This window comes from Budorcas taxicolor, chromosome 25 (genome assembly GCF_023091745.1).
Source record: "Budorcas taxicolor isolate Tak-1 chromosome 25, Takin1.1, whole genome shotgun sequence".
Taxonomy (NCBI): domain Eukaryota; kingdom Metazoa; phylum Chordata; class Mammalia; order Artiodactyla; family Bovidae; genus Budorcas; species Budorcas taxicolor.
The window spans coordinates 46391017-46418070 of NC_068934.1; the positions used below are offsets into that span (position 1 = coordinate 46391017).

General features: G+C 43.1%; 1 protein-coding gene across 2 annotated transcripts in view; it reads right to left on the bottom strand.

The window, feature by feature from the left end:
* KMT5B (lysine methyltransferase 5B) overlaps positions 1–27054 on the bottom strand; it is a 55088-nt gene that overhangs the window by 22841 nt on the left and 5193 nt on the right. For both annotated transcript variants that reach the window (XM_052661839.1, XM_052661838.1), the window contains exons 2-3: positions 11900–12135; positions 2207–2354 (exon numbers count right to left, since the gene is read on the bottom strand). In XM_052661839.1, coding sequence (XP_052517799.1) covers positions 2207–2354; positions 11900–12059 — 308 coding nt within the window. In that variant the 5' untranslated portion in view covers positions 12060–12135. The remainder of the gene's footprint in view (positions 1–2206; positions 2355–11899; positions 12136–27054) is intronic.

The following is a 27054-nucleotide window of genomic DNA, read 5'->3' on the forward strand; positions in this document are numbered from 1 at the left end:
AGTGGCATTCTGGCAAATTCTCACTCAGAAGATAAAGAACTAAGTGACAGCTTTATTTTCAAATAGTCCCACTAAGAATGAATGAAGGCCTCTACTGAGGCGGCGGCAGCACACCGTGCTTGACACAGCGGCACTGACCGCTCGCCGCACTGTAAGCGGTGACCCTGTCACTAGGCCAACGGAGTCTAACCGGGGGCAGCAGCATTAGCTACAGCATCAGAGGCTATTTTAGAGCTGTTTGAGTAGAACCAAATGAAGCACTGGAAAATATGAACCTGGGGTACTTGGATACAGTAAGATTTAAAGTTTTAATAATAATATCTGTGTGGTAATCCTAAACTTTACATTTTAGGACTACATGTCTTAAGATGAGTCCCAGAACTACTGATAAGGGAGTCTCTATCCACTTAGCACATGGCGACAAGGCTCAGCAGGCTCGATGGTTTGGGACTTTGCTTCCCAAGTGTAACTGGGAGTTTGTGACAAACGGAGATTCTCAGGCCCCACCTCAAAGCTACTGAATCAGAACCTGCATCTTAATAAGGTTCCCAAGTGACTCATATGTAAGCTGATTATAAGCAGCAGTTGTCCAGGACTTTTACAGAAAACATGAGTTATTTACTGTTACGGAAACCAGTAACAGGTAACTCTTCAGCCTTGGGGACAGTCAAAGCATGAGGGCTTCAGAATACATGGAGTTCTTTCCCAAGCCATTAAGACTTTTGTTGTAATTCTGATGGAAAACTTTGTAAAAGTGGTTTATGTGCTTCCATATTTCAGGATACAAGGCAAAATAAACATAATCTGTTTCTTGATGACTCCAGGCCGTAATTACAGGCCTTTGAGGTAATATTCTGAATGCCACTAGACTACTGGGTCAAACAGTGAGTGTATCACTTTTTCTTCCAGGCCAACCAGTGAGTTAAATACTACTAGGACTCTACTAGCAGGAGAATGAGCCCCGGCCTCTTATGTTCACTGGGAAATAAGTGATACGGACTCAGAATAATGCAAGCCAGATTTTAGTTAGGCACTAGGGCACCCAATTCTGCTGATTTTAGGAAATCTATGTGCCCCTCTGACGGCAGGGAACCAGTTAAATAATCTCAAGTCCATTCCAAATTTCACTTCATTTTAGTAAGTAAAGATACATGATGGCAGGAAATTACATGAAAATATCAAAGGCATGTTTTAACCGGAATTACTTCTTTGGGAATTTAGAATATAATTGATAAATGAATTATCTGGTTTTAATTGTTAACAGGGACAGAATTAAAGAGGAAGAAATGAACACATGACTTTCCTCTAACCACCTGTCCCCAACTAGTTACTGGTGACCATCCACCTGGTGATCCAGTCCCTCCAGGGCCGTCCCTGACATGGCAGCTACACAGCATCACGCTGGTATGACGCAGCCAAGAGTGAGCAAAGGTCCAGAATTTGCTCCACATTCTGAATGAACCCCCACTGTCCTGCTTTTCCACCAGATTTCAAAACCCTCTGGACATTAAGAGGCAACAAAAAGTTGTAAAGGTCTGACTTCAGTGCTTGGCAGCAGTTAATTATGAAATTATCAAAGGGTCTTTTTGGGAGCAAGATGATGTTTAAGACAATTAAAGAAATTTAAAGGGTGACAGATGTAAAGAGTTATGTAGTATTTTATATCTGTGGCATGCGATATTCAATAAAGCAGTTACAGATTTATTGATATTTTTTATCTGCATACTGAATATAAGCACGTCTTTACTTCTAATGACTAGCTGAGTCTCAAAGATAAAACATAATGGTAAAACTCCCTATATATAGTAACAATTATTTAAAAGAAGAAAAGTTTGTAATAAAATCATGAAAAAAACTGATGCCACCTAAGTAGGAAAAAATATCCACATTTTCAAGATTGTACAGGATGCATATAAGCTATTTCTTTCAGCTAAGATAATTCTCATCAACATCTAAAACAGAATATAAAGATATGCCTCCAACTTTATATTTTAATAGAACCATCTCAAGATAAAATAAGAACACAGAATTAAAACACACAGCTCTTGGAAGCTTTTGTTGCTCTTCTTGGCTCACACTTGGAAAATTCTTCTGCAACAAAAACTTTCCTTTAACGTCACTTTAAATTTTGACTTAAAATTAACCATCTATTTTCTCAAGTTCAACGACATCATCTGTTCCACTCAGAATAAAGACTTAAAATTACCTAGTATTCATTTTGTGTGTTTGAAAACCTAAATAGGGATCAAGAACCAAACTGGTTGCTAGGTCATCATTTTCACAGAGTTCCTTGGCAGACATTCCAGAAGATGGTACATATCGACTCTGTCCTTCAAAGCCTGAATTCCCATTACCTGTGAGAAGAAAAGAGAAAAAGTAACTTGCACTGAATACTACTTAGATCTACCTTAAAAACCTTTAGCCTCACTGCCCATTCAAGTTAGTAATTAAGAATTAAAACTGCTACTTCAATCAATTTTACCAATTAAAAACTGAGTACCCTTTGCAAAAATAGAAAAACCAAATGCAGTACATTAACTCAATTATTGAGAACATTTTCGTTAGATAATATTATCAAGTTTCCCAAGAACAGGGTCTAGATAGCTGTGATACCCTGGCTCAGATACCTTACTTGCCCATCCAGGGAAGAGCTGAGACACAGGAGACCGGCAGATGTTCGTCACAGTAGCAAGACAGCATCAAGGGCCACTGCAGACGGGGCTCGGGTCAGAAGGAAACAAGAGGAGCACAAGAGCCCGCTGCAAGAAGTGCCAGAACGGCAGATCTCAAAGGAGCCAGAAAGGAACATCACGGTGTTACACCTTCAGCTTCCTGCTTTCGGGCAGATGTGTGATTATCATCCCCACTATGCAGGAAATTGAGGCCCAGAGGTTAAGAAACTTGCCCATGGTTACAGAGCCAGGTAGCAGAAGAGGGGAGAGAGGTAGAGAGAGACTGAGAGGGCTATTTCTAACTAACCTGCTTGAAACAGATTTTGAAGGAACGGATAAAAATAGAGAAGTGACTGAAAAAGGTAACTAAAGTAAATGGGTTTAACTGTGTAAAAAAAACAATGTAAAGAGAGGAAAGGAAGACTAAACTTGTACGGCTGAAGCTTCCTCAGTGCTGATGTACATGTCACTGAGTTTTCATGGAGCCAGCACATGTAATTACAGAGGATACCAGCAGTGTAACTTTAAGCCTCTCAAAATTAAAAGGTGGAAGCATGAGAGACAAAGCGAGAGGTCTAACCATTTCATTCACTCTTCCAATAAGTAAATAAATAAATAAATACTTACATGTAAGTCCCTGGCAAAGAGTATTTGTTTTCAAGTCAAACTTTTGCATGTAGGTATGTGTACAACTATCAAAGTTGTTACATTTTCTATAACAGCTTTATTAAAATTTAATTCACATACAAGTCACCCATTTACAGTATACAATTCAGAATATGGTTTTACACATATTTACAGAATTGTATAACCATCACTGCAATCAATTCTGGAACATTTTCATCACCCCTAAAAGAAACCCCATACCTACTAGAAGTTACTGTCCATTTTTCCCCTCCCACACAACCTCCGGCAACCACTCATCTACCCTGTTTCTGTGGATTTGCCTAGCTCTGAAAATCTCCCATGGATGGAATCATATGACATGCTGTCTTCTGTGACTGACTTCCACGTTGTACCATGCATCAGTACTTCATTCCTTATTAAGGCCAAAGAATATTTCACTGTATGAATAGACCACATTTTGTTTTTCATTCATCAGCTGATGGAAACACAGGGGCTGTATCCATTTCTGGCTATGATGAATAAGGTTTCCATGAACATTCAAGTAAAGTTTCTGTGAGTACATATGTTTTCCAACTCTCTTAGGTACATATCCAGGGGTGGAAACTGCTGGGTCATGTGGTAACTCTATGCTGAACCTTTTGAGAAACTGCCAGACTGTTTTCCAAGTGGCTGCACCATTTCATGTTCCCAGAAACAGTGTATGAGGACTCTAAATTCACCACATCATCACCAGCACTCGTTACTATTTGTCCTTTTGATTTCAGACATCCTACTGATTGTGAAGGGGTACCCTATGGTTTTGATTTGAATTTCCCTGATGACTAATGATTTTGAGTATCTTTTCAGGTATTGGCTATTTGTATATCTTTGAAGAAATGTCTGTCTATTCAGATCCCTCGCCCATTTAACAATTTAAATTGTCTTTTATTATTTACTTGTAAGAATTCTTTTTAAAATTTATTTGGCTGTGCTGGGTCGCTGTTGCTGTGTGAGCTCTTCTCCAGCTGCAGGGTATGGGCTTCCCAGCGATGGCTTCTCTCGTGGCGCATACGGGCTTCGGTAGTGCCACACATGGGCTCGACGGTTGCAGTTCCTGGGCTCTTGAGCACAGGCTCAGTATTGTGGCACACCACTGTAGCTACCCCACCCCATGCATGTGGAAGCTTCCCAGGCCAGGGATCAAACTGTGTCTCTTACACTGGCAGATGGACTCTTTACCACTGAGCCACCAGGGAAGCCCACAAGAGTTCTTTATTCTGGATACTAGTCCTTTATCAGATATGTGATTTGGAAACATTTTCTCCTGTTCTGTAAGCTGTCTTTCCACGTTCTCGATGGTATTCCTTAAAGTCTGCAACTTCAGTGAAATTCACGTTATCCTTTTTCTTCTGATCCCTGTGCCTTTAGCGTCATATCCAAGAAACCACCGCCTAATCCAAAGTCATGGAAACTTACCCATGTGTTTTCTTCTGGGGGTTTTATAGTTTAAGCATTTAATCTAGGTCTTTGGTCCATTCTGAGTTAATGTTGCACATACGATCTGAGGTTCGATCTAACTTCATTCTTTTGCATGTGAGTATACAGTTTGGCCAGAACCAACTGCTAAAAAAACTATTCTTTCCTCACTTAATTTCATTCACTTCTGTCAAAAATCAATTGACTACAAACATGAGGGTCTTCTCTGGATTCTCAAATCTATTTCATGAATATACGTCTATCCACATGCTAGTATAATGCTATCTTGATTACTGCAGCTTTGTAGTAAGCTCTGAACTGAAAAGTATGAATCTTTCAAGTCTGAGTTTTTTGAAGACTCTTTTAGCTATTGTAGGCCCCTTGAATTTTCTTAAGAGATCTAGGATGGGCCTGTCAATTTCTACAGAGAAGCCAGTTGAGGTTTTGATAGAGATTACATTCAACCTGTGGGGCTTCCCTGGTAGCTCAGCTGGTAAAGAATCTGCCTGTAATGCAGGAGACTCTGGTTCGATTTCTGGGTTGGGAAGATCCCCTGGAGAAGGGATAGGCTACCCACTCCAGTATTCTTGGGCTTCCCTGGTGGCTCAGATAGTAAAGAATCCATCTACAATGCAGGAGACCTGGGTTCGATCCCTGGGTTGAGAAGACCCCCTAGAAGAGGGCATGGAAACCCACTCCAGTATTCTTGCCTGGAGAATCCCATGGACAGAGGAGCCTGCCCATGGGGTCCCAAAGAATCGGACACGACTGAGCGACTAAGCACAGCACACATTCAATCTGTAGATCATTTGGGGAGTATTACCATCTTAACAATATTAAGTCAATCAATGAATATGGGATGTCTTTCCATTTACTTACATCTTTAATTTCTTTTCAATAACGTTTTATAGTTGTCAGAGTGTAAGTTTTACACTTTATGTTAAATTTATTGCTGTTCCTTTCTGATGCCATTGTAAACGAAACTGTTACTTTTATTTTTGGATTCTTTATTGAAAGTGTATAGACAGATAATTGATTTTTGTACACTTGTATCCTGCAATTTTGCTGAACTCATTTATTCTAATATTTTAGAGGATTCCTTAGGACTTTCTATATACACAATCATGTCATCTTCAAATAGAGATTGTTTTACTTCTTTTCCAATGTAGATGCCTTTAAGTTCATTTTCTTGCTTAACTGCCGTAGTCAGAACTTCTAGTACAATGCTGAACAGAAGTGATGAGAACAGATAAATTTCTGTCTTGTTCCTGACCTCAGGAGAAACCATCCACCATTATACATGACATTAAGCATTATCAGGTTGAAGAATCCCTTTCTATTCCTAGTTTGCTGAGAGTTTTTATCCTGAAAGGATGTTGGATTTTGTCAAATGCTTCTTCTACATCTACTGGGATGATAGTATGGTTTTTGTCCTTTATTCTACTGATATGATTGATATCACATCAGTTGATTCTCAGACATTAAACCAACCTTGCATTCCTGGGACAAATCCCACTTGGGCATGCTACAGAACTCTCTTCATCTGTTGCTGGATCTGGCTGACTAGTATTTCACTGAGGATTTCTGCATCCATATTTATTAGAGACATTGGTCTGCAGGTCTCCTTTTCTCACGATGGCTCTGGTACAAGGATAATACTGGCCTTTTCTGTGCTGGTAGTGTTTTCTGTTTTTGATTTTAAATCTACTGATTCAATCTTCTTTACTTGCTTTATAGGTTTATTCAGATTTTGTATAAATTTCTTTCTAATTCAGTTTCAGTAATTTATTACTTTCTATAAATTTGTTCACTTAATCTTAGCTATTTTATTTCTTGGTATACAGTTGTTCACAGTATTCTAATTCTTTACATTTTGCTAAGGCAGTAGTAATACCTTTCAATCCCACAGCCTCCAGAAGAATTGTTCCTTTCAAATTGTTGTGTTAGAGAAGACTCTTGACAGTCCCTTGGACTATAGGGAGAGCAAACCAGTCATAAGGAGTTCAGTTCAGTTCAGTCATTCAGTCGTGTCCGACTCTTTGCGACCCCATGAATCGCAGCACGCCAGGCCTCCCTGTCCATCACCATCTCCTGGAGTTCACTCAGACTCACGTCCATTGAGTCCATGATGCCATCCAGCCATCTCATCCTGGGTCGTCCCCTTCTCCTCCTGCCCCCAATCTCTCCCAGCATCAGAGTCTTTTCCAATGAGTCAACTCTTCGCCTGAGGTGTCCAAAGTACTGGAGCTTCAGCTTTAGCATCATTCCTTCCAAAGAAATCCCAGGGCTGATCTCCTTCAGAATGGACTGGTTGGATCTCTTTGCAGTCCAAGGGACCCTCAAGAGTCTTCTCCAACACCACAGTTCAAACGCACCAATTCTTCAGTGCTCAGCCTTCTTCACAGTCCAACTCTCACATCCATACATGACCACAGGAAAAACCATAGCCTTGACTAGACGGACTTTAGTCGGCAAAGTAATGTCTCTGCTTCTGAATATACTATCTAGGTTGGTCATAACTTTTCTTCCAAGGAGTAAACGTCTTTTAATTTCATGGCTGCAGTCACCATCTGCAGTGATTTTGGAGCCCAAGAAAATAAAGTCTGACACTGTCTCTACTGTTTCCCCATCTATTTCCCATGAAGTGATGGGACCAGATGCCATGATCTTTGTTTTCTGAATGTTGAGCTTTAAGCCAACTTTTTCACTCTCCTCTTTCAGTTTCATCAAGAGGCTTTTTAGCTCTTCACTTTCTGCCATAAGGGTGGTGTCATCTGCATATCTGAGTTATTGATATTTCTCCCGGCAATCTTGATTCCAGCTTGTGTTTCTTCCAGTCCAGCGTTTCTCATGATGTACTCTGCACAGAAGTTAAATAAGCAGGGTGACAATATACAGCCTTGACACACTCCTTTTCCTATTTGGAACCAGTCTGTTGTTCCATGTCCAGTTCTAACTGCTGCTTCCTGACCTGCATACAGATTTCTCAAGAGGCAGGTCAGGTGGTCTGGTATTCCCATCTCTTTCAGAATTTTCCACAGTTTATTGTGATCCACACAGTCAAAGGCTTTGGCATAGTCAAGAAAGCAGAAATAAATGTTTTTCTGGAACTCTCTTGCTTTTTCCATGATCCAACGGATGTTGGCAATTTGATCTCTGGTTCCTCTGCCTGTTCTAAAACCAGCCTGAACATCAGGGAGTTCACGGTTCATGTACTGCTGAAGTCTGGCTTGGAGAATTTTGAGCATTACTTTACTAGCATGTGAGATGAGTGCAATTGTGCGGTAGTTTGAGCATTCTTTTGCATCGCCTTTCTTTGGGATTGGAATGAAAAACTGACCTTTTCCAGTCCTGTGGCCACTGCTGAGTTTTCCAAACTTGCTGGCATATTGAGTGCAGCACTTTCATAGCATCATCTTTCAGGATTTCAAACAGCTCAACTGGAATTCCATCACCTCCACTAGCTTTGTTCATAGTGATGCTTTCTAAGGCCCACTTGACTTCACATTCCAGGATGTCTGGCTCTAGATGAGTGATCACATCATCATGATTATCTGGGTCGTGAAGATCTTTTTTGTACAGTTCTTCCGTGTATTCTTGCCACCTCTTCTTAATATCTTCTGCTTCTGTTAGGTCCAGACCATTTCTGTCCTTTATCGAGCCAATCTTTGCATGAAATGTTCCCTTGGTATTTCTAATTTTCTTGAAGAGATCTCTAGTCTTTCCCATTCTGTTCTTTTCCTCTATTTCTTTGCATTGATCGCTGAAGAAGGCTTTCTTATGTCTTCTTGCTATTCTTTGGAACTGTGCATTCAGATGCTTGTATCTTTCCTTTTCTCCTTTGTTTTTCGCCTCTCTTCTTTTCACAGCTATTTGTAAGGCCTCCCCAGACAGCGATTTTGCTTTTTTGCATTTCTTTTCCATGGGGATGGTCTTGATCCCTGTCTCCTGTACAATGTCACAAACCTCATTCCATAGTTCATCAGGCACTCTATCTATCAGATTTAGACCCTTAAATCTATTTCTCACTTCCACTGTATAATCATAAGGGATTTGATTTAGGTCATACCTGAATGGTCTAACAGTTTTCCCTACTTTCTTCAATTTAAGTCTGAATTTGGCAATAAGGAGTTCATGATCTGAGCCACAGTCAGCTCCCGGTCTTGTTTTTGACTGTATAGAGCTTCTCCATCTTTGGCTGCAAAGAATATAATCAATCTGATTTCGGTGTTGACCATCTGGTGATGTCCGTGTGTAGAGTCTTCTCTCGTGTTGTTGGAAGAGGGTGTTTGCTATGACCAGTGCATTTTCTTGGCAAAACTCTATTAGTTTTTGGCTGAGCAGGCACAGGAGGGCCTAGAGGAGCTATCCCACGTTGAAGGTCAGGAACGGTGGCAGTAACGAGATACCCCTCATCCAAGGTAAGGAACAGTGGCTGTGCTTTGCTGGAGCAGCCGTGAAGAGATACCCCACGCCAAGGTAAGAGAAACCCAAGTAAGATAGTAAGTGTTGCAAGAGGGCATCAGAGGGCAGACACACTGAAACCATACTCACAGAAAACTAGTCAATCTAATCACACCAGGACCACAGCCTTGTCTAACTCAATGAAACCAAGCCATGCCTGCGGGGCAACCCAAGACGGGCGGGTCACGGTGGAGAGGCCTGACAGAACGTGGTCCACTGGAGAAGGGAATGGCAAGCCACTTCAGTATTCTTGCCTTGAGAACCCCATGAACAGTAGGAAAAGGCAAAATAATAGGATACCAAAAAGAGGAACTCCCCAGGTCATTAGGTGCCCAACATGCTACTGGAGATCAGTGGAGAAATAACTCCAGAAAGAATGAATGGATGGAGCCAAAGCAAAAACAATACCCAGTTGCGGATGTGACTGATGATAGAAGCAAGATCCGATGCTGTAAAGAGCAATGTTGCATAGGAACCTGGAATGTCAGGTCCATGAATCAAGGCAAACTGGAAGTGGTCAAACAAGAGATGGTAAGGGTGAACGTCTACATTTTAGAAATCAGCGAACTAAAATGGACTGGAATGGGTGAATTTAACTCAGATGACCATTATACCTACTACTGCGGGCAGGAATCCCTCAGACAAAATGGAGTAGCCATCATGGTCAACAAAAGAGTCCGAAATGCAGTACTTGGATGCAATCTCAAAAACAACAGAATGATCTCTGTTCGTCTCCAAGGCAAACCATTCAATATCACAGTTATCCAAGTCTGTGCCCCAACCAGTAACGCTGAAGAAACTGAAGTTGAATGGTTTTATGAAGACCTACAAGATCTTTTAGAACTAACACCCAAAAAAGATGTCCTTTTCATTATAGGGGACTGGAATGCAAAAAAAAAGTCATAAGGAAATCAACTCTAAATATTAATTGGAAGGATTGATGCTGAAGCTGAAGCTCCAATACTTTGGCCACTTGATGCGAAGAGCTGACTCACTGGAAAAGACCCTGACCCTGGGAAAGGTTGAGAGCAGGAGGAAAGGGTGGCAGCAGAGGATGCCATCACTGACTCAATGGACATGAGTCTGAGCAAAATCCACGAGACAGTGAAGGACAGGGAAGGCTGCTGTGCTACAGTCCGTGGAGTAGCAGAGAGCTGGACATGACTTAATAACTGAACAACAACAGTAACGTCCCTTCTGCTGTTGATTCTTCAGTCTTCTCTTTTTCTTAATCAATCCTGCTTAAAGGTTTGCCAATTCTTGTTGATCTTTTCAAAGAATGAACTTCTTGAGCTTTGTTCATTTTCTTTGATTTCTACTTTGTTAATTTCTACTCTATTTCCTTCCTTCTTCCTGCTTTGGGTTTAGTTTTGCTCTTTTTCTGGTGTTCTAAGGTAAAAGGTTAGATTATTGATTGATTCCTTCTTTTTAAAATACAGGTGTTCACAACTATAATTTCCCTCAGGCACTGCTTTCGCTGCATTCCGTAAGTTTTTGGTATGTTGTATCTTCATTTTCAATCGTCTCAAACTATTTACTTATTTCCCTTCTGATTTCTTCTCTAATCCACTGGTTATTTAGGAGTGAGTTAATTTCCACCTATTTGTGTACTTCCCAGGTTTCTGTTATTCATTTCTAATCTTACTCCACTCTGGTCAGAACATATATTGTATGATTTCAATCCTTTTAATCTACTGAGGCTTAAAGTATGGCCTAGCCTATGGTCTATCCTGAACGCTTCACGTCCACTTGAAAAGAATGTGTGTTCTGCTCCTGTTAAGTGGAGTGTTCTATAGAGGTATGTCAGGAATAGCTGGTTTAGAGTACTGTTTGAGTCTTCTTTCCTTCATCTTCTGCTTATCCGTTCTATGCATTATTGAAAGTGGGGAACTGAAGTCCCACATTATTGCCGAATCGTCTATTCCTCCCTTCGGCTCTGTGAGTGTTTGCTCCATGTATTCTGTGGTTCTGGTGTTAGATGAAGTCACTAAAGTCTTTAATCTAAGACGATGCATCTCCTCACCACTGACACTCTTTCTGCACCATTCTTGCCCAATAACATCCAGTGTAATGCTGTTCGTCCTCACAGGTTTACATTCATCCTGGGGCAATTTACTACTCCTAAAAGAGCTCTGAAACATGGATTAAATCTACACTTTCTTGAACTCTCAATATGTAGCCTCATTATCAACCCAAAGATATTGAGATAAAAAAGTAATTCATTGTCAACAGTCCTTCTCTATTAGGATATTCATCGTAAATAAACAGAAGAAACAGTGACAATTTTAACATGTAATGAGGGCTTTAACTGTAAATGAGGGCTGACTTTATCATTCATATCACTCTACAAGTTTTCAAAGAAATACATACTTATACTTACATCAAACATAAAAAAACAGTTTAAAATTAAAAGAAATTTAATAGCAGTCTTTTAACATTTTTAATAGAACAAAGCAACCATTCAGGTATAAATTCTACAAAATATAAAGTTATGGATACAAAAACAGTATATCAAGAATTAAATTTGAGTTGTACACAATGTTTGATGAGAATAAAAGTTGACACAACTCTGAAAGAGTAAAAGAACCATACTGTTAATTGAGAAGAGAATACACGTGGCAAACTGGAAAGAATTCCTGCCCATACCACAACTAAAAGAGCGACAGGTGAGGTGTACATACATCTGCTCGACCTCCTCTCGCCTGCGTTTCTGCCAGCCTTCACGCTGTCCTTCCCCGTGTGCTGTAATTTTGCTTGATGCTGCTGATGGTCGTTAGACAACTTGCCTCCATGTCTCCTGCCATTCACCACCATGTTCTTGGATTCTCCCAACCACTTCATACCCACAGGCAGCCTGACCCAGGTGCATTTAGTCACTCTCTTCAAATAGCTTAGAGAATAATGTCAACGTTCTCTCCTGACAGAAACAGAACATGAAAAACAGAGTAAAATGGGGAGGTAAGTACATAGAAGACCACGCTGCACAGACCCCTGAGCAACTTTCAGCGCAGTAAAAGACCACGCTGCACAGACCCCTGAGCAACTTTCAGCACATTAAAAGACCACGCTGCACAGACCCCTGAGCAACTTTCAGAGCAGTCAAAGTAGCTGCACAATCCGTGCTTCCACTCTTCACAGACTGTCCTGGCCCTCCCTCCTTCCATCACACTGAGGCCTACAGAGCCCCCAGACTCACTCCACCCTGCTCACTGCTTGTGCTAACAGCGACCGGTAACTAGTAAGTGTTCAATAAATAGATATCTCTCAGTTACCAATAAGAATCATCTTTGCTTCCCATTACTGTGATATCTAGGTATAGCTAGACATCAATAACTAGCTCAAACTACAAGTTTTGGAAAACTGTATTAACTCTGTGAATAAACTACAAGAAAAATTGCTTCTTCTCTTTTTGAGGAGCTGAAGAAAAGGCATCTAAGTTAAGCTTTCTCCACAAGAGTTTTGTTAGTCTGAAATCAGTATTAAGGGTATTTAAGAGACCAACATTCAAATATCAAAATACTGCTCATCATGAAATACCTGCCTTAGCTTTCTTTACATTGGCAACAAGAACTGAAATTATATTTGCTAGTACAGTGGTTTCCCTATCTGAATTTTAAATGGCTGAGTTTAGGGGCAAAATGACTAGGACAGTGAGTGATGCTTATCATATGTAAGAACCTCTGGAAAAGAAGGTATAATAGATGGTGTTTGCTGGGAGTGAAATAAGAGAGGATGTCCACGTCATCACCTCATTAAGTCAAACTAAAAAGGCTCAAGGAAAGGAAAATACAACAACAGAGCTAAGGGAATTTTCGGATTTCAGCACAACTCTTTCAACGTGCAGAGGGAACTGAGGCAGCACACCCAAGGCGCACCGCCAGCCTGCAGCAGTGTCCAGAGAGGAGCCCAGCACTGCTGCCGAAAGGTCTCTCACTCCAGCAAAGGGCATCTTCCCTCACTTTCCCCAAACACACAGAAAAGTACACGATAAATCATTCTGAAGAACTCCCAGAAATGTAGAGCTGGAGATAATTACTGATACCCAACACAAATATGAAATATTAATTTTTACTTGATCTCCAGTCTCTCTGACATCACAGGAATTCTGTGTGAACTCAGCGAGGTAGAATGTGTGTTAGAGCAACATGCTTAGATATAAGAAGGTAAAAATCAGCTGATCCATATCAAGAATACTTTTAAATTGTTCTCAAAGATATATTTTCTCTTAGTTCCTTCACTATTTAAATTCAATTAGTCTACAGCTCTTATTGTACTGATCTTTTGATTCTTCCTGTGGGCTTCACTAAACCTAGAAAAATGCCGCAGCTTAAATAGGTAAAGGCAAGTAAAATACTGATATACCAGTTACAAGCTAAATGTTTTCAAACTAATATACTTTATTAAATAAAACAGTATCTCCTAGCAATGATGGAATATCTTATACTTACACTTAGACAACTGGTCTTTTTGTCTAATTCCTACATGTTCCAGGAAGTCTTCCTTGACCTTCATCCCCAAATCCAGATAGACACCCTACTATAAAACTGGGTGAAAGCCCGTAAGTCACCTTATAGTGGAGGCCTGTCTGTCATCTCCAAAGCTAGTGGAGATGATGGAATTCCAGCTGAGTTATTTCAAATCCTAAAAGATGATGCTGTTAAAGAGCTGTACTCAATGTGCCAGCAGATTTAGAAAACTCAGCAGTGACCATAGGACCGGAAAAAGTCAGTTTTCATTCCAATCCCAAAGAAAGGCAATGCCACAGAAAGTTCCAACCACCTTAAAGTCACGCTCATCTCACATGCTGGCAAGGTAATGCTCAAAACCCTTCAAGCTAGGCTTTACCAGTAAGCGAGCCAAGAACTTACAGATGTACAAGCTGGATTTAGAAAAGGCAGAGGAAACAGAGATCAAATTGCCAACATCCGCCGGATCACAGAAAAAGCAAGGGAACTGCAGGAAAACATCTACTTCTGCATCACTGACACCCTGAAGCCTCTGACTGTATGGATCACAACTGGAAAATTCTTAAAAAGATGGGAAAACCAGACCAGCTTACCTACCTATTTCCTGAGAAACCAGTATGCAGGTCAAGAAGCAATAGTTAGAACCAGACATGGAACAATGGACTGCTTTCAAAACTGGGAAAGGAATATGTCAAGGCTCAACATGGCCTCCCTGCTTATTTAACTTCAATGCAGAGTACACTGTGTGAAATGCTGGGCTGGATGAATTACAAGCTGGAATCAAGACCGCCAGGAGAAATATCAATAATATTTGATATCAAATATCTCAGATACACACTGATGATAACACTCTAATGGCAGAAAGTAAAGAGAAATTAAAGAGCCTCTTGATGAGGGTGAAAGAGGAGAGTGAAAAAACAGGCTTAAAGCACAATATCCAAAAAACTAAGATCATGGCATCCGGTCGAATCACCTCATGGCAACGAGAAGGGGAACAAGTGGAAGCAAAGACAGATTTTATTTTCTTGGAATCCAAAATCACTGAGGACAGTAACTGCAGCCATGAAATTAAAAGACGCTTGCTCCTGGGGAAAAAAGCTATGACAAACCCACACACCATATTAAAAAGCAGACCTTCCACGACAAAGGTCTGTATAGTCAAAGTACACTTTTTCCACTAGTCATGTACAAATGTGAGAGTTCACGAATGTGAACTATCAAGAAGGCTGAGCACTGAAGAATTGATGCTTTTGAACTGTGGTGTTAGAGAAGACTCTTGAGAGTCCCCTGAACTGCAAGGAGATCAAACCAGTCAAGCCTAAAGGAAATCAACCCTGAATGTTCACCGGAGGAACTGATACTAAACCTAAAGCTCCAATACTCTGACCACCTGATGGGAAGAGCCAACTCATCAGAAGAGACTCTGATGCTGGGAAAGATTGAGGGCAGGGAGAGAAAGGGCCAACAGAGGATGACGGTTGGATGGCACTGCCGACTCAATGGACATTAATCTGAGCAGATTCCAGGAGACAATGAAGGACAGGGAAGCCTGGTGTGCTGCAGTCCATGGGGTTATGAACAACAACAACAGTCTGCCTCCTTAAGGGACTGAGGGTTCCTGAAGTCAGGAACGTACTTTTCTTTTCCTTAGCATAGCACAAAGTAGATCAAAGGTACTCAACTGATGAAAGAATAAATTAGGCTGTGATCTAAGCCACCTCACAGGAGCTGCCACGTCCGTATTTTTTGGACTGTAAGTTATAACCTCACCGCCAGCTCTCTTCTTCCTCAAGGTGCCTGTGCTGGCACTGGCAGCTGGAGCAGGGCTGGCACAGGCGGCACAGCTCTCATCACCAGCAACCTCCCGCGCACCTACCACAGTGCTTTCAGGTCCACCCCCGACTCTGCATCTCCAGAGAAAACAGTAAGGAAGTTCATCTCAAGAATGTCCACGTATATTGGTAACACAGGACCTACAGACAATGATGAAAGAATGTGTTTTTAAGCCTCTTTTAGGAGTCCTAATACTCCTCAATGATATAAAAGGTAACTATATGGAATAGAAAAGAGGAACATGGCTTTAGACAGAATTAAGAGACAAAAGAAAGAGCAAATCACCTCCCCAGAGAACCCTTCAGCCTCAACCAAGCTCCCAGTCAGAGGAAAAAAGCAGAAAACCTGGGACAACGCCCAGCAATCTGTGCTTTAATAAGCCCTCCAGGCGATTCTGATGCAACTCCAGGGTCTGAACTACTTTTCTAAGTTACTTGTTCATCTACTAGGGCAAAGGACAGATGTCAAATTTTTAGTGAAAATTAAAGAATAAAAAATTTTAATTTGAGGAAATTATACCTATCAACCCAATTTCTCCCAAGAATTCAGAAAGTTCACCAATAAATCATTTTAGTAGTACAATCTAACTCAGTTCATGGAGAACAGACTGAGATCCACTCTAACTTACACATAATTTCAATTAAGTGTAGGTTAATGACCAAAAAAAAGGAGCAAATGCATAATCTGGGGTGTCTCAAGTATATTGCAGTCAATTGGTACTGTTTTATTTGAACTGAAGGACCCAAAGCGCTCTGTCAATCAGAAGACGTGGCTGAATTCCACTGGATGAACACGCTGCAGGGACGTCTGGGTGGGCCCCGTACTCCAGCAGAGGCACCAACACTCTCCACTCGTCTGGGCAACAACAGCTATCGTTACAGCAAAAGACTTCAGCTCATGATGAATATTCTGTGAAAGCAGTTTTAGTAAAGCTAGCAGATTGGGAGCTATGTATAAAATTTTAGCTCAAAATAAACATATCCTCTACTAATCATCAGGTCATCGTCTGCTCTGCCCTCATGAGTACAGGATCTGCTCTTGTTGGCATGATCGTTCCCCCAGGACGATGAGCTGGAAGAACACTTTCATATTAAAGGTGGAGATGGAATTTGAAAACCTAACACAGGTAGGTATTTTCATAGGAGAAACAGGAGCTCAAGACACGGGGTGGCTCCCCCTCCCAACAGAGGAAGGGTGCAGTCTCTCTGGCCTGGAACCCAGCTGGCTCACATGGAAATACTACCATGGTCTTGACTTGGTTGACAGTATCTGAGCTGTATTTAGAAGTTAAAATCACCTCAAATTTATCTCAAAATTGGCAGAAAAAAAATTTTAAGAAAGGAGTACTGGCTATTCCTTAAATGGCCTAACAAGTTACAAATCACTCTGTTGATTTCCCAATTAAAAAATCATGAAAATTATTACATCTACTACACTCCAGTCACTGAGGACGCAGCAAACAAGGCTTCTGCCCTCATCTGTGCTTAAATTCTAATGAAGAAAGCTCCGGAAAATGACAAATTAGCAAATAAACGCCAGCATCTTGGAGAACATAAAACCATTTCTAAGTGGCAGGGGGTGTTTTAGGTGGAACCCAGGTGGGGCAGGGAAAAGCACCGGGGAGCACTGGAGAGCGAGCACAGGCAAAGGGCAGGTACAAAGCTCTGGGGGAGGAAGGCCCAGCAGAGCCCCGTGCAGCTGCAGCAAAGGAGGCGGTCAGAGGGCAGGAGGCAGGCCAGGCAGGTTCCCAGAAAAAAGTGTCGACAGGGGGCCTCCAAACCCTGGCTGAGACCTAGGCATTAACTCTCAGTGAGAAAACAGTAGGGATGGGAGCTGAGTGGTAAAGGCCTCTGCTGGCTGCTCTTATGAAGAAGAGCAGCACTAATTAAGCAACTAATAATCTGGGAGGACGAGAGAAAAAGCAGTTAAGAGACCACAGCAATAAATGAGAAGAGAGATGGATACTGGTGGCCCGCAGTAGCAGAGCGGGGGAGAAGGGGTTGAGTTCAGGGGTCCTTTCAGAAGGTTTTGCTGACAAACAGGATTTGCTAACACTGTGTGGAAGAAAGAGGTCTCAGATATGCTTGCAAATGGAAGAAGGGACTCAGAAGTTATGGAGGTGACTGGGGGGCTGTTTTTCCCCACCCCTCTGCCCTGGGAACATGTTCCTGTGAGTCGGGGGTCTGTGGGAGGTGAGCCTAGGGGCTGAGGGGCCGGGGCACTGATGACCTTCGTGGACGGCGTGAAACAGGTGCTGCCCGTGTTCACTGCATGTAAGCCATCACCTGCAGAGACTTAAACACCCTGCTGGAACCTCCCCCAGCCACGCCCCAACCCGCGCTTTTAAAGTCTCTTCAGGTGATTCCTAGAGAAGGAAATGGCAACCCACTCCAGTATTCTTGCCCGGAAATCCCATGGATGGAGGAGCCTGGTGGGCTACAGTCCACGGGGTTGCAAAGAGTCGGACACAACTGAGCGACTTCACTTCAAGACCACAGGAAGGTCAGGTTTTGGTAGGGGCTAGGGGGGAAGGAGTTTGGCTTGGTTGTGTTTGAGGTATCTGTTAAAAAGAGTCCAAGCAGAGAGGTCTAGGCAGCCGGACCTGGAGGTCAGGTCCAGGCTGGATGTACACACTTGGGAACTGGGGACTAGTGAGAGGTCAAACCACAGGACCAAGTGAAATCTCCTAGGGAGGAAGTACAGAGGAAAGAAGTCAAGGGCCAAGGGGGCCCAGGTATTTAGAGCTCCAGATGATGGAACAGCAGCTGAGGACACCAGGAGGAGCAAAGAGTAAGCAAGGAGGTGAAGCAAGAGTGAATCAGGGACCCGCGTTTCAGGAAGGAGGCCTGGCTGGGCACAGGCTGCGGGGCTCATCAGGCAGATCTCTGAGGGTCCGGGCCGCTGTGAGCCTCTTTTGGAAAGGACAAAGAACCTCTGAAATGGACATGATGTCTTGAAACATGAGCTCATGGGGAAAGAACTAGATGGCAGAAAGGAATATAAAGAATCATGAGTAAAGAGAGTCCTAAGGTCTTTTCATTTGTTTAAAATAAGAGAAAGAAAGTCTAAATTTCAGGTACCAGAAAAGATATCTGTAACATTGAGAGGGTGGGAATAGGTCAATTTGAGACCAGCATGCTTTGAGAGTTTCTAAGGATCTTTGTTCTGTTGTTTTTAAATGAACAGATTTACTAGTTATCAGGAAGGGACTAAAATCACCAGTATGCTGATGGAAAGAATTCCAAAGTGTCTGTACAAGGCTTTGCCCCGTTTTTACAGGTGTCACAAAAGTGACACAACCGGGCAGCTGTCAGTGTGCTCTGGGACGGGACACCTTCCCTTACCCCTACCCGCCCCTGGGGTTTCTTCTTGTCGTTCTTCAGGCTCCTCTGTCCATGGGATTTCCCAGCAAGAATAATGGAGTGGCTTGCTTTCCTCCTCCAGGGGATCTTCCCCAACCAGGGACTGAACTCGAATCTCCTGCATTGGCAGGTGGGTTCTTTACCACTAAGTCACCAGGGAAGCTCACAGGGGCGTTTACCTGACACTGAAGCAACAGGAAGGGGCTCACTGGACCAGTGCTGGTGGGGAAAGATGCCCGTGCTTCAGATTCTACTGTCAAATGTAAAGGGCTTCCCTTGTAGCTCAGCTGGTCAAGAATCCACCCGCAGTGCAGGAGCTGCTGCTGCTGCTAAGTCGCTTCAGTCGTGTCCGACTCTGTGCAACCCCACAGACGGCAGCCCACCACGCTCCGCTGTCCCCGGGATTCTCCAGGCAAGAGTACTGGAGTGGGGTGCCATTGCCTTCTCCGCAGTGCAGGAGACCGGGGTTCAATCCCTGGGTTGGGAAGAGCCCCTGGAGAAGGGAAAGTATTCTGACCTGGAGAATTCAAATGTAAAGAAAAGGGCACACCACTCATGATGATACAAAACACACCAGAAAACTGCTAAAACAAGAGATGCATTTAAAGAGGAAAGCATATAAAGAATTATTCAGAGTTGTGTTTAAAGAGGAAAGTTTGATCACATTTTAATACCACTAAGGTAAAAAGCACACGCGCACACACACACCCCCCCATCATGAATTCCAAATCACCAACAGACAGCAATGGCTGTTTTGGGGGAACAGGATTAATATAAAAAAGACTTTTCCCCTAAACATTTACAGTGAACCTATTTCTTTATAATTGGAAAAAAACAAACAGCCCACTCCGCCTAATACTTGAAATTCAAGTTTTCAAAGAAAGCACCGAGTTGCTTCATAGACAGTGTGTCCAGTGAGGGACCCTCAGCAAATGCCAACATGCTTCCAGACTCCCACTGTGAGAGTGTCCTTTATGCACACTCACAAGGACCAAAACTGTTCGTGCCTTTGAACTCAGCTGCTCATCTCCAATTTGAAAACTCTAGTTTCAGTTCTTTTTCACTTAAAACTTTTGGACAGGAATTCTTCATTGAGTATCCTAAATACAAATCAGGATTTTAAAAAATCTGTTATAAAAATGAAAACATCAATTCTGAAAGACTACCAAAAATTTTGACACAATTCTGGTAACATCAGCAATAACTCTCTAACCAGTTTCTAACTGAACTTGTCTGAAGGTAGTTTATCTTAGAGAAATTATCCACTGACAAGGAAACAATTTCCCAAGTGGCTGAAACGAAAACGTTGACACGTTTTTAAAAGCAGGCTCTAGCTTGCTAGAGGACTTTTGAAAATCTTTATTGAGAAAAAGCAGAACAAACATTTTTCAAGTGATTCAGTTACAATTTGCTAAGAAAACAATTCAATACACCAAACAGTTAACAGTCTTACTTTGGAGAAAGAGATTACGAACAATTTTTTGACTGTTATGTGACATATTCTTCAAAAGGTCTGACTTTTCAAAATGAGCACACACTACTTTTGTGATAAAGAATAAGCATAAAAAGGAAAATAAAACCTCTCACAAAAATCCTTCTGCATCATCCATGTGTATGTAAGTTAAAGCCAATTTCTAAAACTGCACTCACAGCAATTAAAACCAGACTTCTAGGCAGATAGGAAGTGAAAAAATGTCACTGAAATCCTACAAGTTTTCAATGCTTGTGGACTCTGATGCTCACACGGTCACAACGCCAGACTTCCAGGAGCTTTAGATTTCAAATAAGCACAAGAAGACAAACACAAATAAAAGGCATAGAAATGAAAGAAAGCACGGTCCAAAGATGAAACAGCAAACAGACACGCACCCCAAAAGAACAAAGAGCACGCCCCGGCTCTGCCGTCAGCGCGCCCAGCAGACTGCCCGATAGGTGCTTTCGCGTTTCTCCTTCACGGTGCTTCTCACAACCGTACTCACTTCCTCATGCGGTCCTTGATGACGCCTGCCTCTCCCACGCGGCGCACCCAAGGTGAGGCACACCTTCACATCACTGGAACCCGTCACAAGGCCCAGCACGGCACAGGCCCACACGTACCGTACCCCCTTTCCAGTCGCAACCCTAACTGCTACATATAGCTCATCCGTTCTTTCAAGTCTGAAATGACAACAGGACTCTATAACATACGGACCCAAGAACTCCTGCCAGTCTTTGTCAACGGCCATTCCAAACTCACTCACATCCAACATGTAGCTGAGGTTCCACAGAATCCTCCAGTAATGATTCACGCAATGAGACCAGCTGAAGCCTCGCAAAGCCACCAGAAGCATCTGGGGTCACTACTACTCCACTGTTCAGACTTCAATGCAGTTGGTCAGGGTAACTGTGCATTGCCAATTTGTTAGAAAACTACCAGGAAAGCTGCCACACCTGTAACCTTAAAACTTGCTCCTGTAAACACTGCCAGAAAAAAAATCTCAAGAATTCAGATGACTTGTCAGAGTTCAACCAGTGGTAGTGCTAGAAATCTCAGGGATGATTATTCTCTTAAATTCAGCAGCAAGCCCTCACCTAGGGCAGGGCGCTGCTCCAAATCCGGAGTTGTCACGCAGATGCCGTGCTCACCGGGCATCTAACACCAAACTTCAGAGCAAAGAACGGGTCTTTACACTTGTAAAAGAGCTATTAAAAAAGTATCATTTCTGCTTTTCTCTTCCAGCTTTTGTACAAACTCATATGCATCTTGCTTCAGTCAACTCAACAGCTTTCTCAAGCAGTCTCAGGAGGCGAAACCCCACTCAGACCAGCAAGAGGATGGTGCCTGAAGACAGCAGTTCCCCACCAATGCACAATAATACTCCAGCCACCCGGTCAGGATAAAAGGATAGCTAGAGATGGCGTCACTAATCCTGCTAGTGGAGTCAAAGTCGCTCAGTCGTGTTCGACTCTTTGTGACCCCATGGACTGTAGCCCACCAGGCTCCTCTGTCCATGGGACTCTCTGGGCAAAAACACTGGAGTGGGTAGCCGTTCCCTTCTCCAGGGGATCTTCCCGACCCAGGAATGGAACCAGGTTACTGGCTGCAATAACTTCTCGAAAGGAGGCTGGAAAATGGTTGCCAAAGATAGCTATCATGTCTTAATCTGGAACCTGTGAATGTTAGTTTACAAGCAAAGAGGTCTTTGGAGATATGATTAAATCAGATTTTTGAGATGAAAGAGATTATCCTGGTGGGCCGTAAATGTCATCACAAGTGATCTTAAAAGGGAAGGGCCGAGGGAGATTTGACACCACATACACTTTGACAAGACGACGAAAAGACCGGAGAGAGGCAGCCAGAAGCAAAGGAGCGCACGGGCACCGGACACTGGGGGAGGCCAAGAACAAGGCTCTCTGAGAGCTTCTGGAGGGAGCCCCGCCCAGCCCCTAACTCCGGTCCACTGGAGCTGCGAGAGAAGGTGAGTCTGCTGTCACAAGCCACCACCTCTGTGGTATTTTACAGCACACCCAGGAAAGCAATATGGAGACCGTGAAAAGGTAAGCCGAAGTGTACATACATTCCAGCTAGACTCCAGAAAGGCATGAAATTCCAACACATCAGAGGAGATGTTAAGCACCTTTAAACAGGTGTTAAAATACATTTTTAAGAATCATTTCCCCCTTCAACTGCAGGTATCAACATAGCTAGAGAGAGAGCTGTATGGATTGTGAAGATACAACTGGTGCCTCAACTAAACATCGAATTACTCATGCACTGTTAACCAAGACCTTCCTTAGAAGCATCATACTGAACGTTACATATTCATATATGTTTACAACAAGAGGTGAAAATTAAAACCGTTAAATTTTTCATTTAGCAGACCATTTTAAACAGCAAAAGAGCCACCACTGGTAGGTCTACAATCAGATGTTTACAACACTTACACTTATTCAGGCACTGATCTACAGCTGAGCATGTAAAACTCCTCATTACAGAAAATACTGCTTCAAAGCACCTTATTTACGTACACCATAAGTACGCCAGTATGTACACAACAAAGGATTCTACGTAAGAAAGATTTGTGCCTCCAACTCAGCTATCTCTAAAATAAAGGTTTTAGCTGATGTGGTTGCCGAGGGAAGTTCTGCCCCAATCTCCTTCCCTATTTCTCCACATTTGCTCCACCTGCTCACCTAGGAGTGTCCATAAACAAAATCAAGGACGCTTCCTTTGTTACCCTCCTCTCTGGGACCCAAACCGCATCTTACTCTTCTATCAACACATGACACCTAGTGGCAAGACCCTGTAAGCACAGTCCACAGTTCCCGAGAAGCTCTGAGGGAAGTAGAACAAAGAATCATCAATTCTTATGGGCAAAGACAAGGGTGAGAAAAATAAAAAACGTGAATCCCGGGCTGAATCCGAGTCTTGGCCCAAGACTGAGTCTGCCGGGTGGCAGACTGGGCAGAGGGCAGCGCACACCCCGGAGCGGGCTGTGGCTCGGGAGGGCGCAGAGCACCCGGGGCCCACCCTGGCTCCATTCATTACTCTCCAGCAATGTGACCATGGAGAAGTCACTCAACCTCGCTAATGTCTCATTAGTAAAAGGAAGAGAAGTCCGGCACAAGGATTAAATGAGCAGAAACTGCTAATACAATAAAGGTCTCCAGGTATCTCCTCTTTTCATGTAACTAAGGAAGAAACAGAGAAGACCAGGCATGCTGATATACATTCACAAAACTTTCAAGCATCAAATAAAAGTTCCCCATTCCTCATCCTACCATAATCCCCACAAGAAAAAAATAAAAATCACACCACCTCATCCATTAGAAAAAGTACAAAGATTCAAGAAAATAAAAAGGAGCAAGGTGCTCATTTATGATACAGTTGAGATCAGCTCTGCTTTTCCTACTGCTCCTGAAGAGGAGGAGTGTGACTTCCGGCACCAATGTATTATTAAACATCACTGAATATACCTCACATGTTAAAAGTCAGAGGAACTAGATATTTTGATACAACAGAATAAACATACTTTGTTGTATATCTGATAAAACATTATCTTTCTTACTATAATTCCATTTCTTAAAACAATAATAGTTCCTCCATCCACTTGCTGTTGTTTAGTCACTAAGTTGTGTCCAACTCTTTGGGACCCCATGGACTGTGGCCAGCCGGACTCTCTGTCCATGGGATTTCCTAGGCAAGAATGCTGGAGTGGGTTGCCATTTCCTTCTCCGGGGGATCTTCCCAACCCAGGGGTCAAATCCTGTCTCTTGTGTTGGCAGGTGGATTCTTTACCACTGAACCACCAGGGAAGCCCTCCCTTTCACCTAGTGCTTCCTAAATTAACTTTATCATGTAACTGTCATGCCCCGTAAAGTAGGTACTTTATTTCCCCCCCCAGTTATACAGATGAAAGACTAGAGAATATGCTCAACTATACTCACAGAAGTATCCCACTAGTGGAAAGGCATGTGACTGGGGGCAGAGAGACCACTTAAAAGAATTAAATGCAATGAAGAGTAGCAGTAGATGGGAAGAGAGGAAAGGTTTCACGTTTCAAATACAAGCTTGGCAAGACTTAGTGAGAAATCAGATACGGGTGCTGAGGGACAGAAAGGAACTCACGTCAGAGGTCTCTAGTTGGGACACAAGTTTTAGCTGGGGAGACTGCAAGATGGCCATTAACTGCATTAGGGACTGAAGAAGGAACACATTTGCAGGAAAGATGAGAAAGTCTGGACTTGCTAAATTTGAGGGAGGGGCAGTACCCAGCATTCTAAGGTGCTGAAACTCAGGAGAGAAGCGGCTGTGAACAGAGTAATCAATGGCGCCGCACTCCTGTTTTCTGGTCTGAAGGGATCCCATGCACACAGGGGCCTGGCGGGCCACAGTCCACGGGGCCGCAGAGAGCTGGACGCGGCCGGGTGGCAGCGCGACAGGAGCCTGCAGCTTGGCGAGCAATTCAACGCTGTCTACGCCACAGACTTGCCACTTCTTGACCAAGTAATACGCTACCAACACATGACACCAAAAAGAAGACTTTCTGAGCTTTATCATGGCCACTGAAATAAAAGTGGAGTGAAGAGAAAAGAAAAGAAGCCAGAAGCACACACTGGCATCCTGAGAGGCAGACAGGCCGTGCACAGGAGCACCCAACTCATAGTGTTTGGGGGTGCGGGCTACTCAGTGCGCACCGGTGCCCGACACACAGCTGAGCGAGCGTCCGCTCAGACATGAGCGGGGAGCTGAGCGCCACAGGGGCCACCTGGCTGCTCGCACTATGATCCAACAACTGTGCCAATAACTTCATATATATCGTATCATTTATCCCTATCACAGTACCTTCAATATACAATAGGTCTTTAATATTCACAAACATAAAATAGCAAATTACACAACACAATTTGTAACATAAAACATTAAAAATATACAATAGCTTATACGACTATTATCACCCTCATTTCACAAATAAGAGGAAGCCTTAAGAGAATGAGAAAAAAACAAAAGGTCACATTAAAAGACTACATATACACTCTTGACCATACAAGAAAGCAATGTAAGCCTGACTCAAAGTTTTAAACATATTTTGCCTCACAGGTGATGAGGAAGACCCTAAAACAAAACAGACATGGCTCCTGGTTTCACAGAGCTCAGAGTGCAGTATGAGATGAGAGACAAGCAGGTATGGAACGGTAAGTTCTGGTAAGAGCGATAAAGGAGACAAGCAGGATACAGGAGAGACTAATGTGGGGCAAACCTCCAACTGGAGGATCACGAAGGAGACACCAAACAGCGCGAATACAGAGGCCCAATCACCTCTCTGGATCAAAGACTCCGGTGTCTGTTTACACCCAGAAACAAATGTTTTCTGAGGCAACTGGCTTGGTCTAAATCCTCCTCTGAATGAGGTGTCTTTCTGTCTCTTTTTTGAGGGGAAAGGAGAAGCGGGTTTGTATCTGGCCTCTCTAGCTCCAGCGTCTACCGGCTGAAGGATCAGCCCCCTTTACTCTTCAGCAGGTGGGTGGGGGGAGGGGGTTCCATCTTCCTAACAGTAAGTTGGTTTTCTTGCCAAATATACATATCCCTTCACAACATGCAACATAAGGGCTTTTCCTGAAAATACTCTTCAGAGGTTAAACTGTATCAGATATTCCAACCTTGTTAAAAATGAGACAGACAAAATGACTCATTCTGCAGACCGAGAATCAACTCAATCCAGTATTCACCAAGAAGCTACCCGGAGCCACTAGGCACTGTTCGTGGTGCTGGAATACTGCTTGCATCCAGGAAACACTAGAGGGCGCATGAGAGTTTCAGCTCTCGGGAAACTGCACTAGGCAACTACGGAGCGGGGGACCTTTGCAAAACCAAAGGGAAGCCTGAGAAAGCCAGGTATCTGATGAGCAGACAGAAGAGAGCAGAACAGAAGCAGAATGACCTTCACCTGAAGGGCTCTTCTGCCTTAGACCCGAGAGGCAATCCTAGTGTCACAGAAATCTACAGACCTGGTGCTCCTATAAAGACGCCCAAGTCAGCTGTTTGTTTCAATCTGGGGAACCTAACAAGGGTTCCCCAGATTGGCAACACTATGAGCTAGGTGAGACAGGTATTATCACTACAAATGAGATGGCTGAAGCTCAGAATGAAGTTGCCTTCCTCAAGTCAAGGTGCCTTAAACAGTAAGCCTGGGTCTAGAACTCGAGCGTCCTGGCTTAAGTCCGGGAGGACTACTTCCAGACTGGAGTCACATGTGCATCACCCACAAAGAGGCTTATCACTTGCTCTTTTCTCTGTGTGCTCTCATAATACAGAAAATAGGACATCCTGCAGAAATGCAATTGACAAATAGGAGCCACAGAGAGGTGGGAGCCATACAGACCTTAAGAATCAAACTTCTGGGATCCCCGTCTCCAAATTCTAAAACCCGACTGACTGTAAGCTGTGCGTGCCCTTGCTGGGCCATGTCCGACTCTTTGCAACCCCATGGACTGTAGCTCACCAGGCTCCTCATGGGATTTTCCTGGCAAGAATACTGGAATGGGTTGCCACTTCCTTGTCTAGGGGATCTTCCTGACCCAGGAATTGAACCTGCATCTCCTGCATTGCAGGAGGATTCTTTACCACTGGGCCACCAGGGAAGCCTGATTGTAAGCTGTACCATCAAATTAATAATATTTCAAAACAAGGAGGAA